General features: G+C 42.8%; 1 protein-coding gene across 3 annotated transcripts in view; it reads left to right on the top strand.

The window, feature by feature from the left end:
- The window catches only part of ZC3H3 (zinc finger CCCH-type containing 3), a 321,156-nt gene that overhangs the window by 113,108 nt on the left and 192,346 nt on the right, over positions 1-15,702 (top strand). For all 3 annotated transcript variants that reach the window (XM_089518124.1, XM_089518123.1, XM_089518125.1), the window contains exon 4: positions 6,370-6,526. In XM_089518124.1, coding sequence (XP_089374250.1) covers positions 6,370-6,526 — 157 coding nt within the window. The remainder of the gene's footprint in view (positions 1-6,369; positions 6,527-15,702) is intronic.

Raw genomic sequence — 15,702 nt, 5'->3', positions numbered from 1 at the left:
TTATTAGTCCTTACTGGCAGTGGCTTGGCAAAATTATAGCTGTAGGTCGTCTTGTGAAGCCTCCTGGAAAGCAGACATGCTGGCCTAGTGTGCAACTTGGATGATGGGAGTCCAGTTTTGAAATTATTCAGGGCACCAAGCCTTCAGGGAACCGACTCAGAATTGGTCTATGTGTTGTTGTGCTGTTTCTCCAGATCAGGCATGTCTGCTTTCCAAATAAACTGTTGTGTAAACCCCTGCTTTGAAAAATCATGTTTGAAAGTACAGTCAGCCCTCCTTATCAATGGATTTTTTTTATCTACAGATTCAAGCATCCACAGCTTGAAAATATATTAAAAATATATACATCCCAAAAAGCAAACCTTGATTTTGCCATTTTAAGTAAGGGACACCATTTTACTCTGCCATTGTGTGAAATGGACTTGAGCATCCATGGAGTTTGGCATCCACGGCGGGTCCTGGAACCAAACCCCAGTGGATACCGAGGGCCCGCTGTATAACATCCTTGTTTCTCTAAGGCTCAGTTGATACGACTTTTTCAGAATGACTGTTTTAAAAACGTGTTGATATGTCTAAAAACCCAAGGCCTTAGTGTCGCCATAAGTTGGAAGTGACTTAAAGGCACACAACAACAACATGTGTCTTTAGTAGGCAATGCAACTGAGATTTCTTTTTGCACAATTTTCTGATTTCAAAGATAGTCTGTAGAATCAGTACATAGAGAAATCTTGTAGCACCTTTGAGACTAACTGAAAGAAAAAAATTAGCAGCATGAGCTTTCCTAGACATGTCTGCTTCCTCAGATGCATCTGATGGAGTGGGAGCCAGGTACAGACATATATATGCCTTTGGTATGTGAGAATGTCAATTCAAATTCAAAATCCTTTGTATATGGAAATGAAGTTTCAGGTCTAGTTTTAACGACCTTTAAGTCCAATTTTAAGTTATGTTAAAAGTATATTAAATTGGACCTGCAACTTCATTTCCATAGATAAAGGATTTGTAAATTGCATTGACATCCTCACATACCAATGGGGTGTGTCTGTGTCTTTGTCTGTACCTGACTTGTGCTCCACTAAATGCATCTGAGGAAGTTGACTGAAGTCTAGGAAAGCTCATGCTGCCGATTTCTTTCTTTCAGTTAGTCTCAAAGGTGCCAAAAGATCTCTCTACGTACAGTTTTCTGATTTGTTTGGTTAATTATATTGTCTGAATTCGGTGGACCGATTGTTGGAAGTCTGGTGGCGTCTCCGGGGGTTACTGAATGAGACAGATTATCTAGATCAGGGATGGGCAATTGCGTGAAGGGTCAGTTCCCTCCCAAACACCTGGCAGGCCACCCTCCCCAGCCCAAATGCTTCTGTTTTCTTTTATAGTCACTCTCAAAATGTTGACAGGAGGTGATATAATTAACCAGGGCTGACTTTGCTTAGCTTCCAAGATCAGACAGGATGTGGTGCTTTTCCAGAGGAAAAAGGAGGTATTTGGATGTAGTATGGGCTTCCGATGCCTATATACCCTAAAAAACCACCACATTCTGTCTCATTTTGGAAACTAAACAGGGTCAGCCCTGGTCAATACTTGGATGGGAGACTGCTAACAAATAGCAGGCACTGTAGGCTGTATTCCAGAGAAAGGAACTGGCAAAACCACCTCTGAGCAGATCTTGCCTGAAAAAGCTCTATAAAATTCATGGGTTTGCCATAAGCCGACAGGGAACTTGAAGGCACACACAAACCCACATACAGGGTTCTATGGTGTTTTTGGGTGGCGTGGAGGTGTTTTCTCATGTTTTCACAAATTCAGTAGGTTTTTTGCATAGTTTGGGGGGCATAACCTTTTGAATTTTGGGGGGAGAGGGTTGGAGGGGGCTTTGGGGAAATATTGGAAGAGCACAAAAGTGTGGTCCAAGGATTACATGGAGACCACCAGCTGTGGTTCCCCCACTCAGAACCAGATCCATTCAGTTTGTCTGCCGGCCTGGTTGTGGAGTGAAGGCAGCCTTAGTCCCCGTGATCGATCTATGCCACGAACAAGATGGGGGGATTTGTCCCATTTCACTCTGCTTGACCTTTCAATGGCTTTCAGTGCTATTGCCCAGAAACAGTGCTTGTATGCTCACCTATGTGGGATGCTTTAACTGTGGGTTGCCTGCACTGGAAGACATGGATTGGATTACATGTATTTTGTGGTCCCTTCCAACTCTGTGATTCTGTGAACCACTGCGCCACCAGGGAGCCCTGGTGGCGCAGTGGTTAAATGCCTGTACTGCAGCCATTCACTTGAAACCACAAGGTTGTGAGTTCAAGACCAGCAAAAGGGCCCAAGCTCGACTCAGGCATGCATCCTTCCGAGGAGGGAGCTAAAATGAGTACCCAGACTGTTGGGGGGCAATTTAGCTTACTTGCTAATTAGCTTACTTGCTGTTCACTGCTATGATCTTTGGAATAGCGGTATATAAATAAAACAAATTATTATTATTATTATCTTGTGCTGGCCATGAGAATGAAGCAATAATAATAATAATAATAATAATAATAATAATAATATATTTATACCCTGCTCTTCAGCCAAAAGGCTATCAGAACGGCTATTGTTTGTTCCCAGCATATGTTGCATTGTATTGTTGCATTCAAGTTATATTCAGTATATTGAAGGGAGCTGACATTCTCCCATGGCCCTCTTTTTTTGTTTTCTGCCTGAGAAACAACTGTGGGTCATAGAATCATAGAACCTCAGAGTTGGAAGGGGCAACCTCCTGCCATGCAGGAATACATCACTTCTGAAATTTGTATAAGATCTGGGTGGCAGCCTGCTGCAAGAAGGGACTACTGGAAGAAGACAAAAGGCCTTTGCTGGGTTATTAAGGAGCTTCTTGTTTTTAACAGCGGACAAATTTCAGTGATATACTACAGAGAAGGCAACTATATACAGTTGGCCCTCCGTTTTCGCAGGGGATGTTCCGGACCCCCCCCCCCCCCCGTGAAAAACGGAGGCTTGCACATATTGATAGGCTTGAATGGGATGCGGCCCTGTGCATGCGGGCCATTGGAAATTGCGGAGGTCGCCCCTTTTGTGGATATTCAGTGCTGCGGATCCCAGATCTGCAAGTTAGGAGGGGCGACTGTAGATATATACATCACAAGGGGACTGCAGCCAGGAAATCAGAAGAAGACTAAGAATGAGGAGGGTGGCTATGAAAGAACTAGAAAAGATCCTAAAATGCAAAGATATACAACTGAACACAAAAGTTAGAATCAGACAGGCCATTGTACTCTCTATTACCATGGATGGGTGTGAAAGCTGAACAGTTAAGAAAGAAGATAGGAGGAATATCAATTCATTTGAGATGCAGTGCTGAAGAAGAGCCAGAAAGACAAACAAATGGGTCCTTGAAAAGATCAAGCCAGAAATCTCCCTGGAAGCCAAGATGACAAAACTGAGGCTGTTGTACTTTGGCCACATCATGAGAAGGCAGGACTCATTGGAAAAGACATTAATGCTAGGAAACACAAAAAGAGAGGAAGACCACATGCTAGATGGTTGGACTCTATTGAGGAGGTCACGCATATGACTTTGCAGGAACTAAGCACAGCAGTGGAAGACAAGGAGCCTTGGAGATGTCTCATCCACAGGGTTGCCATGGGTTGAGATTGACTTGAGGGTGCATAACATCAACCACAACAGCAACTATATGGAGGCCAGGGGCCAGTTCCTCTCTATAGTACTCATTGTGGTCTCCTCACAGCAAGCACAAATACCTCTGTTTTCAACTAGAAGTGACATTACATCAGTTCCTCATGCCATTTTAAGAGGGACTACAGAGGAAAAGAGATGCATTTCTTAGTTAAAGGTTCTGGGGTGATTATTGGAGGTATTTGCATGCATTTTGATGTGTAGGGGGGTGTTTTTTGCATGGTTTTGGGCCAAAATTCCTGGAAAGGCCAGCCAGTTATTTATATTTAAAAAATGGAGGAGCTAAGGAGGGATTTGGAGAATTTACAGGGGAGCTTCAAAGCCACAGAAATGGGGAACAGAGGCTCCAAGACTCCAATTTGCCCATCTCACAAAGAACAGGATACCTCCTGGTATGAGACAAACCTGATTCCTCCTGGCCTGGCTTAAGCCAAGTGTAACTTCACCAGACTCAGATTTTTTATTCCTGCGTCTGAATGACATTTGGGTTGCTTTCCCTAGAGAGGACAACTGCAAGAAGGCTGCCTCCTGTAGGTTTTTATTTGGTGCTATTCCTGATGTAGTGGGGGATATTAAGGTTGCCTTTCCCAAGGCGGGGAGAAGAAATTCAGGAATAAAAAACCCCAAACCAAACCATCATGGGCCTTTCTTTTTCTTTCCCCCACTTTCCACCTTGCAATAATTTTAATTAGAGGATTCCCAAGGGGCCGGCTGGGGGAGTCATCTCTTCAAATCAGTTATAAAACCAGCAGACTTAGTCTCAGCATGTAGTGTCAGCTTTAATTATCTGGGCAGTTATAGCTGTATGTTATAAAAGTCAGGCAATTAGATGCATTCCTTAAAGCTGTGGGGGAAAAATGCTGGCTATCAAGAAGGGGAAGAAACAGAATCAAACATATAGCTGTTAATTGCACAGAGCATTCAGCAGAAAAAATGGTGTGTATATCACACTGCAAAATATTGTGAGAGCAGAAGTGATTAAATACATAAATCTGTTTGGGAGTGTAGATGTCACAGATAAAGGTGTTATTTCTAAATGAGTGCGGAGTGAGCCCAAAGACATTCAGCAGCACAATGGGAGTTTAAAAAAGCAAGATTTCAAAGAGGTAGGCAAAGCACATACTCCTAGATCCTCTGGTTAAAACCACGTGGGAAATCAGAAGTTCACCATTTTGAGCTTCACGCTGCAGGAGAAGCTAGACTCAGGGTGCATCTACACTGTAGAAACAGTGCAGTTTGACATCACTTTCAGTGCTGTAGCTCCATCCTATGGAATCCTGGGATTTGTAGTTTTACAAGGGCTTTAGCCTTCTCTGCCTAGAGAGCAAACTACAAATCCCAGGATTCTATAGGATGGAGCCACGACAATTAAAGTAGTGTCAAATTGTATTATTTCTACAGTGTAGATGTATCCTCAGACATTTGCAGGTCAGCCCTCGCAACAGAATATGCCACAGTCAGAAAGCAGGAGAGACCTAGGTGTGTCACAGTGAAAGACACACAAAGCAGAACCAGGTTGTGAGTTCAATCCCAGGGCTCCAAGGTTATCTCAGCCTTCCATCCTTTTGTAGGTTGGTGAAATGAGCACCCAGCTTGTTGAGGGCAATTGGCTAACTGATTGTAAACTGCATAGAGAGTGCTGAGTTCTCTATTAAGCAGTATATAAATGTAAGCTATTGCTAATGCTATTGCTGTGTCTCAAGGAAGTGATCTGAGTTGCAGTCTGCAAGGGAAGAACAAAACGAATTTGAGTGAGGGAAGGGACGCAGAGCACAATGTTGTGTGCATATTTCTGAGTTGTAAGTAAGTCACTGTAGTTACTATGAAGGTGGTGCTTGGGCACCAATCCTTTGATATGAGCAAGTGCATTGTGTTTGATACAGAGAAAAGCAGCAGATGCTAGCAAGAGACAGATAAGGTCTGTGCCTCATCTGGAAAAGCAGTTAAGCTGAAGTGTGGAGCATCCTCATGTGTGAATATGTGCAAGTGATGGAGGTCTCAGATAGTGAGCAGACCTTTAAAGTTGCTGGTGAGCTGATAATGGGTGATGAAGATCCCTTAGAACAGAGAGCCATTGGGACCAGTGGCATAAACTGGGACCAATCAGAACTTGAATGTGGTTTCAGGAGTCACCCACTCAAATGAAAACCTGTTCTACATTTTCTCAGCATGAAGGGAATGCAGCAGGTTTCTTCAGAAGCTTGTCAGTCCTGAACTTCTTGATGGTTAGGATGGAGTGAGCTTGGTTTAATTCTTTCTTTTTTGGATAGTTCAGTGACGTTTGTTGTAAGCCCCAGAGAGTCTCTCCTCCTCCTCCTCCTCCTCCTCCTCCTCCTCCTGTTCCTTGCAAAGAGAGTCATAGCTCAGAGAGAGCAGACAGTTTTAAAAGTATGTTTTAAACTGTATAAAGTTGTGCTTTTAATAGAATTTTGTTCAATTTTTTTTCTTCAAAAAAAAAGTTGAACGGTACGATTTTAGCTGTTCTAATTTGTTGTAAGTTGTCTTGGGACCCATGTGCTGAGAAAGGTAGAATATAAACCAGTCAAACCAAATCACATCAAATTAATAAATATTAATTTATTAATATTTCAGTTAACGGTCACCTCAGTTTTGGTACTGTTTTCTTTTGTCCTCAGTATTAACCTTGTCCTCCTTGCTTTCTTTAAACTCCAGGATCCAGCTTCCTGCTCCTTGCAAACTCCACAGCCAATAAAGTGGTGAACACTCGCTACAGGATTGTGAAGAAAACCACAGCTTCTCCTTCCAGTTCTGCAGCATCTTTCAGCAGCTCTGCTCACAGCTGGAGGACAAGAAGGCTCTCAGCATCCAGGTAGCCTTTTTGATGCATCCTTCATCCTCATTCTGCCAGTGCCATGCAGCTGTAGACTTTGTGTCACAAAGGGAGGTACTGTCAAGCAACTGCAGGCTGCTTTCTTAAGTATGGTAGTTTTGAGCCTGTGCGGGGCACATCTAATCCCAAATAATTTTGGGGGCCTACATTCTGTTTATGAATGGGACCAGTAACAAAAATGTAACTGCCGGCAACTGAACCTTGGGAGAAGCATTTTGGACTTTTAGAATTGGGAGTGTGTGTGAACTCTGTACAAATGCAGGGGAAATGCCAAATAAATGGTGGTATAGCTTGAGCAGCGCAGTCAGTTGGATTTCAAGTATTTGACTTTTGTCTCTGTCCCACCTTCCTCACAGGTACATCTGGTGGGAACATGGGAGACAGGGGGTGCATCTGCACAGCAGAAATAATACAGTTTGACACCACTTTAACTTCCATGGCTCCATCCTACAGAACCCTGGGATTTGCTGTTTTGTAATGCACTAGCACTCTTGGGCAGAGAAGGCTAAAAAGACCTTGGATTCCATAGGATGGAGCTACAGCACTTTTAAAGTGGTCTCAAACTGCATTATTTGGACAGTGTGGATGCACTTAGGGCCTTCTTGGTAGCAACTTCCAGGCTTTGGAACTCCCTTCTCAGAGAATTTAGACCAGCAGCCTCCCTACTCTATTTTTGCAGACAAAAGTAAAGGTTTTTCTGTTTAGACAGATATTTGATGAATGACTCTATAAGGCTTGTTTCTCTCGAACAATGCACTGGATATTGCTAATCTATACTTTTAAACATACTACGTGTAACTGGTGAGGTGGACTTCATGAATGGTCAGAAAGGGATTCTGGAGGCAGTTGCTGTCACCTTGACTGTTGTAGGAAGGCATACACAGCTACTGTAGGATTCCAGCTATACAGAGGATGAGAAAGAAAAAGGTGATGGGCAAGTGTAAAAAGTCTTTGTAAAAAAGCACTTCTGTGTCAGAGGTTTTGTTAACAGTGCAATATGATGTAGTATAAAAGAGTGATTCATATCTACTCTGAGAAGCTACGTTACATGTGCACACACATTTTTAAAAATCGCCTTCAAATTTTCACCATTTCCAATCTGAATGTTAGGTGTTTTCCAAGGAACTCTTCCAGGTTGTCATTGTTTTCAGATTTCTACCAATTCCAAACACCTTTCAGTGGATGACCAATTGCGATTTGCAAAGTAATTAGTTTAAAGTGTCCGTATATATTAAAAAGTTCTCCAAATGAGGCTGGCAGCTGGCTTTTGGGGGGGAGAGGAAGAAAATGAATTTAAAAATCAAATAGAATAAACTTCCTCAATTACTCAGTGAAATAAAAGAAAATGCTGATATTCACTTTTTTTAAAAGCTGATTATTCAGTATTTGTTACAGTTTGAAAACAGTTTAAAAATTAAGAACCAGATGCTTTATCTTGGAACTTCTGTCACCAGCAATTTAATAACACTTGACAGTGTCAAAACAATTGCTATTTCAGGAATTTAAAACTGATGTATAACATTTACCTCCTTCGAAAAACAATTGATTATCTCCCAACCTTCCAAATAGCTGCCTGATCAAAGTGAAGCTAAACTCACTTTTATGTCGGGTGCAAATGCTCTTTATGAAGGGAGAAGAGGAGGGGTAAGAGCCATAGTGTATGTGAAGATTAGCCATACTTACTGTAAAACAAGACTCGGTTTGGCTGAGTGTTGGGATGGCGTCACAGTCACAGAAAAGAAATTTGCAGCTGCTAAATACTTTCTGAAAGTGATAATGTCAGAACTATTGAAAGCAGAGCCACAGAAACACTGCTTAATTTATAGGTCTTTCTTATACAGTTGGCCCTCTGCACTTGCAGCTTTGACATTTGCAGATTTGATTATTTGTGGATTTGATTAGTACGTTCTCTCTGGGAATCTCTAGGTCCTCCAGCGCAATTCGTGCTGGAAGTTGGCCATAGAGTTGCATTGGAAGACCTAGAGATTACTAGAAAAAAACACTTCTCTAGGTATTTGAAGTTTCTCCAGCATGATTTTATTATGATCAGCGTCTGGCAGATGTTCACCATAGAGTTGCACTGGTAAAGAAATAGTGGGTTTTTTATTTGTGGTTTTCCCACTTTCATGGAGGTCCTGTGCCCATAATTCTAGCGAATGCGGAGGGCCCACTGTATGTTACTATTGTCATTGGAGCGATGGTTGTGCTTGGATGGACTGAAGAGAGTATCACAAGTTTTGATGTTTCCCTTTCTGCTGTATGGTTTGGTCCTTCCATTGTGTCCAGGGCCAAAGTATCCATGGCTCATTTGGAACAGTTGTAGTGTAGTTTTTCCCTCTTCTTCCCCAGTCACTCTCTGAATCTCCCAATATTCCTGATACTTGAGTAATTGAGTAAAAATGCATGGGAATCCGATGATTAGCATCACAAAAAATGTAGTGTCAGAATGAGTTTACACCGGAAGATTTTTTTATGCTGTGGTTCTAGTATGACAATGAAAAAGAGGAGGAGGAGGAGGATGGTGATAATGATGGTGATGCCAACTTTCCCCCAGTTCAGGGACCTTTTTATGCTTCACACTTATAACACTATGATTCCATTTTAACTGCCATGCCCCCCCCCCCCCCAAATTAAGACAGCAGTTATAATGGAGCTCTCCCAGGAATAACAAAGACTGCATACAATCTCTCCTATGCCCACTTAAGCTGCACTAAACACAAGCAGTTGTAGATAACTACTCGCTTTTAAAAAATCCTCATTTGTAGATGAACTGCTTGTTAATTCTGTATTGCCTCTGCTGAAAGTAATTTAAATTTTCCTCATTTCTTGTATGAAGTCATTGATGATTCATGGCCGGTTTGTGTTCAGGAATCAGTCAAGGGGTAACTTCTGACCTTTTTTCTGGTTAAGGCTTCTGTCAGGACATTCGTTCCTAATGTGTGTGCAGTGCTTGAGAGCTGTACATGCGAAAGGGTTCTAGGAGTATTAGTGGACCCCAGGTTGAATATGGGTCAACAGTGTGATGCAGAAGCTAAAATAGCCAGTATGATCCTAGGCTGCATGGATAGGAGTGTGGTGTCTGGATTGAGGGAAGCTATAATACTACTGTTTTGCATTGGTCAGACTTCACCTAGAATCCTGTGTCCAATTCTGGTTACCGCAATTCAAGAGGGATGTTGAAAAGCTGGAGTGTGTCCAGAGGTCTGGAAACCACTAAGCTATCTGAGGAGCAGCTTAGGGATCTGGCTATGTTTAACCTGGGGAAGAAAAGGTTAAGAGGTGATATGATGGAGCAATGGAATGCAAACTATAGGAAAAGAGATTCCACTTCAACATTAGGATGAACTTCTTGACAGTAAGGGCTGTTGGACAGTGGAACACACTCCCTTGGAGGGTGATGGGAGTCTCTTTCTTTGGAGGCTTTTAAACAGAGGCTGGTTGGCCACCTGTCCCAGGGAGTGCTTTGACTGTGCCTTCCTGCATGGCAGAGAGGGATTTGACTGAATGGCCATGGGGTCTCTTGCAACTCTTGAATTCTATGATTCTGTAATGTGCTGTTCACAATAAACTCCAATGTGCTGCCTTGAGGTTTAGAGCATCCACCCAATTGTCCCTTTCTTGGCCTCTCCCAGCAACTATTGATTCTCCTTTCTTTAAGTCCATTAAAGGGTACCTATCTCAATGGGAACCGTTCCCTCTTCCTTTACAGGCTACAGACAGTCTTGTTAAAATGGACATTCTTGATTGATTGATTGATTGATTGAAATTTTATTTATATACCGCTGTTCCTATGATCACGGCGGTTTACAAACAGAATAAGATACAATACGATACAGGTTACAAATATAATACAATACAAATCACAGTTTAAAAATCAAAATTAACAGTGAAAGTCCTTCATAAAAAACCATATACTACTATACATCATTAAAATCCATCATTAACCAATCAAGATAATAAAACAATCTAAAAATACAATAAATAGTATACAGGAGCAAAACAGTCAGGACATGTGAGGGAAGGCTTGACGAAATAAATGAGTCTTAAGGTTTTTCTTAAATGACTCCAGGGAGGGGGCTAAGCGGAGCTCCTCAGGGAGAGCGTTCCAAGACTGCGGGGCCACCACAGAAAAAGCCCTTTGCGCAGTCACTGCGTATCTTGTCTTGGGAACACTCAAAAGTTTTTTCCCACGAGACCTGAGAGTGTGAGGCGGATTGTATGGGGAGAGGCGGTCCTCCAAGTACTCTGGGCCCAAGCCATTTAGGGCTTTATAGGTAACAACCAACACTTTGTATTGTGCCCGGAAGCGAATTGGCAGCCAGTGCAGATCTGCTAGTACAGGTGTTATGTGGCTGGCCCTGGAGCTACCAGTGACCAACCTGGCAGCCATATTTTGAACCAACTGCAGCTTCCGAGTTTGGTACAAGGGTTGCCCCATGTAGAGTGCATTACAGAAATTGAGTTGAGAGGTTACCAGTGCGTGTACTACTGTTTCAAGGTCCCCTGGTCCAGGTAGGGACGCAGCTGGCGTATCAGCCGAAGCTGATAACAGGTGCTCCTAACTGTCGCATCCACCTGAGGAGTCAGGTGAAGCGAGGAGTCAAGAAGCACCCCCAAACTGCGAACTGAGTCCTTCATGGGGAGCGTGACCCCGTTCAGGACTGGTGGACAAACCTCCTTCCCAGGACCAGGAGAACCTATCACAAGTACTTCCGTTTTCTCTGGATTCAGGCTGAGTCTATTTTCCCTCATCCAGCCCATTACCGACTCCAGACAGGCACTGAGCGGAGAGATGCCATCCCTAGTCACTGCATCAGTCTCCCTCGGTTACCTCATCCACCACAAATACTGCCCATTTATCTGAGAGCCAAAAAGGAGATCGATTTCCCCCCATCTCCCTCCACTCTCTCCTCTCTTTCTGTTCTTGTAGCTCTGTCTGTGTGAGAGACCACAAACCTTCTGCGAGAGACAAAAGAAAGAAGGAGTATCACTCGGCATTTCTGGTTTCTTCCAAGAGAGCATGGAAAGAGGAGGCAGGAGTTTTGTAATAGCTTTCCACCCAAGCAAGTACCAGAACTCCATTTGGTTTCATAAAAAAAGTGGTGGAGAGAGAAGGGGAGAACTTGGAGCCTTAGAGGTTAATTAGGCTTGGAAATTGCATCAGGAGCTGCAGGTCTGGCTGCATTGGGGCAATAAGGCGCATTGTCTTCCCACAGTGATATGAGCAACACAAGATTTTGTGGTCTGCAAAGGGATCTTGTAGCATCTGAAGAAATGCTCTTGGCCCCCTCCATATCCATGGATTCAACTGTCCGCAGCATCGCGCCATACGCGGCCTTGAGCATACGCGCTCAAGCCGCGGGGTGCACGTGGGGCGGAAGGGGTGGCGCGTCCCATTCAATTGAATGGGCACGCACCCCCGTTGCGCCCCGTGCGCTCCCGCGCCGCCGCGCACGAGCCCCATTGTTTCCAATGGGGCTCGAGCATAGGTGGAATTTGCCTTACGCGGTGGGATCTGTGTATGTGTGTGTGTGTGTGTGTGTGTGTGTGTGTGTATATATATATATATATATATAATAAAAGGGAGTTTTATTTTTTGGAATATATATATATATATATATATATATATATATATATATATATATATAAATAAAACTCCTTTTTACCATTTTATATAAGGGACATCATTTTAGTATCCATTTTATTTCATGGGACTTGAGTGTCCATGGATTTTGGTATCCACAGGGGGTCTTGGAATCAAACCTAAGCAGTTATCAAAGACCCACTGTAGAGTCAAGTATACAAAAGCTCACACTACCAGCTTCTTTCTTTCCATTAGTCTCAAAGGTGCTACAAGATCCCTTTGATTACTGATTTTGCAGACAAACACGGCTGTTTATTTGAAGATTTTTGGGTTGTTGTTATTAGGATTATATTTATATTGCACCCTTCTCCCAAGACTGGGTTGGCCAGATTAAAAAATAAAACAGAAACAGATACCCCCAAGTGCACAAATTTCCCTTTAAAAACAAAACTAAACAGCCAAATACAAAGCCTATATCGGTGGCAGCTTCTCCACAAGTTTCTCTTACCTGCTACACAAACAGCAATGATTCATTAATGAATCCGTCTTGGTTCATTAACTGCCCAGATGATTTTCTCAACTGCTGGAGCCCAGCTCAACAAGTCTCACACTGACCGGTGCCAGAGCCACTCTTTACTGTCTTATCAAATTTTATACTGCCAGTTTTGGTATCGGTATGAGCGCCAGCAGGGTGTTATGGTTTGAACGTGACTCTTGAGACCAGGGTTTGAATCCCTCCTTGGCCATGAAAACCCATTGGGTGACACTCTCTCATCCTCAGAGGAAGATAAAAGCAAACCCCCTCTGAACAAATCTTCCAGGAAAACCCCATGATAGGTTCACCTTAGGGTTGCCATAAGTTCGACGCGACTTGAAGGCACACAACAACAACAGCAAACTTTGACTTTCAGCACCAGGATTCCTGACCATCAACCATTCTCGCTGGGGCTTCTGGGAGCCGACATCTAAAATTCCCGGAAGATCAAAGTTTGAGAGCTGCTGGCATAGAGAGAACCAGAGATGTGTGTCTTTGTGTCCTTTAAGTGTCCCCCTTTTACGTGGCACTGAAGTGTGTCACATGTGGAGGCTACCAGCCGTGTCTACAGGAGCTGGTCTGTGTGGTTTCTTCATTTGTGGAGAATAGAGCTGCCACCAACTGAGTTGCCAAAGGTGTCTGTGAGTGATGGGTGAGATGCCCTGCCTTCTGCCCTTGTGATTTATGCAATCTCTTAATGGACTTCAGGTGGAAGCTGGAGACCTTGGCTCACCTACTGCAAAGTCTTTTCCGTGGTTGTTGGGGCCATTTCTGAGGCAGGTATCTCAATGTGGGCAGGGCGGACCTTCCCACTGTTGAATGCTTGTTTGGGGGCAAACGTTAAATGTTCCTTACAAACAGGAGGAGGAGAAACAGATGCATATGGGAATGCAGCGAGTCCCACCTCGCCTTCCTCCGATCCCCGCAGGCGGCTGCCCATCCTGGGCTAATCCCTGGGTGATGAGTTGCTTTCTCCCCTTATTGCGAAATTGCATTAAACTTCACCCTGCCACTGACTTTTCTGGAGGCGATAGATGGGAGTATATTTTAAATTAATTTTACTGCACTTTTGTAATATTTTTGTTTTAAATAGATTTATAAGCGACTTGGGGGCCATTTCTGCAAATTTATGAAGATAATTTTCACTCTCTTGATAAGGTTAAATTTACACCTGCTATTTCCATATTAATTCACATTGCTAAGTGGATCTAATTTTCTTCCGTTCTTCTATCTAGCGTGTGCGGCCTTTCCTAATGCAATTTCCCCCCTCGCTAAATCACTGTGATCGGGAGTCATGATCGAGTTAAATTAACTTAAATTAATTTACTTAATAAGAGCTCCAATGAGGTTAAGATTTATTGATGGCGCTTCTTTCTCTCTCCTCCCCTTTTATCTCTTTGGGGATTCCTCCCCCCCAATACCTTTTATATTCCATTGTGGGTTTGTGAAGGAACATGGATGCTCAGGCATAGTCTGCAGCACCAGAAACATGTGGGTTTCTCTGGGGCCAGTGGAGTTCTGCCTTAAGAAATTACATGTGGCAATATCCTTTGGGATAAATTGAATTGATCCCCTGCCAGGTTTGGATGAGTAAGCTAATAAACAGGATCTGCATTATGCCAGGTGCGAAGTATGGAAGAGGTTTCTTCTGTGAACTGTAATTCCTAAAATTTCCTGGTAAGCATTGGCGATGGATTCTGGGAGTTGTAGTCCAAAAGATACTTCCTTTCTTCCAACAGGCTGGACAGTGGGGGAAAAATGGATAGGAATAAAATCAACTCATTTGAAATGTGGTGCAGAAGGAGAGTTCTACAGATGGCATCGATTGCCAAAAAGACACATATTTTCATTGCACTCTCCTTAGAGGTGAAAATGACCAAACTATCGTACTTTGGACATTTGGTTCTAAGGCTAGTATACATTTGGACTTGGACTTTCGGTGGTGTTATGACCTCTGAGATCTACCTTCTCTCAACTGCCCTGTTGAGGTCTTGCAACCTTTAGGCAGCATCCATGGCTTTCCTGATGGACCCGGTCTTAGGAGAAAGGTGGCATATAAGTTCAATAACAAATGCCTCTTTAGTGCAGCCTTCTTCTCTCCTTTCTGCCTTCCACTTTGCCAAACATTATTATGTTTTCCAGAGAGTCATGTCACCTCATGATGAAATGCCTGAGGCCAGAAGTGTTATGGATTTTGGAGGTTTTTGGATTTTGCAATATTTGCACATACATAATGAATGCCTTGGAGACTGGACCCAAGTCTTAGCACGAAATTCATTTATGCTTCCTTTACACCTTCTACACACAGGCGGAAGGTAATTTTATGCACAATATTTTTAAAAATAATTTTGTGCTTGAAACAAAGTTTGTGTACCTTGAACCATCAGAAAGCCAAAGGCGTCACTGTCTCAGCCACTCAAGTGGGCACTTTCAGGTTTTGGAATATTTTATTATTTATTTTGGATTTGGGGCATTTTGAATAAGGGAGACTCAGTGTGTATGTCCAAAGTACAACAACCTCAGTTTAGTCATCTCGGCTTCCAGTGAGAGCGCAGGCCTGATTTGCTCTTGGATCTGTTTGTTTTAACTTTTCAGCAGTCCATGATATCTATAGAGTTCTCCTCCACCCCACATTTCAAGTGAATTGATTTTCTTCCCCTCAGTTTGCTTCATGGTCCAGCTTTCACATCCATGCGTAGAATTCAGAAATACTGTGGCCTGGATGATTCTGACTTTGCTATTTAATGATATAATAATAATAATAATAATAATAATAATAATAATAATAATAATAATAATTTATAGCCTCCCAATCAAAAAGAATCAGGGCAGGTTACAGCAATGAAAAATACATTAAATAATAATAATAATAATAGGTTTTATTTATATACCGCCCAATCACTGGGAATCCGAGCGGTTTACAACAGAGGGGATAATAGACGGTTCCCTGCCCTCAGGCTTACAATCTAAAAAGACATGACACAAAAGGAGAAGGGAATGGTGGAGGGGGGATCAGGTCCACCATTCTTCTCTCCC

The sequence above is a fragment of the Sceloporus occidentalis genome, unplaced genomic scaffold (assembly GCF_023333645.1).
Source record: "Sceloporus occidentalis isolate IW3139 unplaced genomic scaffold, rSceOcc1.0.p SCAF_3, whole genome shotgun sequence".
Classification (NCBI taxonomy): domain Eukaryota; kingdom Metazoa; phylum Chordata; class Lepidosauria; order Squamata; family Phrynosomatidae; genus Sceloporus; species Sceloporus occidentalis.
Note: the sequence above shows the minus strand (reverse complement) of the source record. Positions and strands in the feature narration are given on the sequence as shown.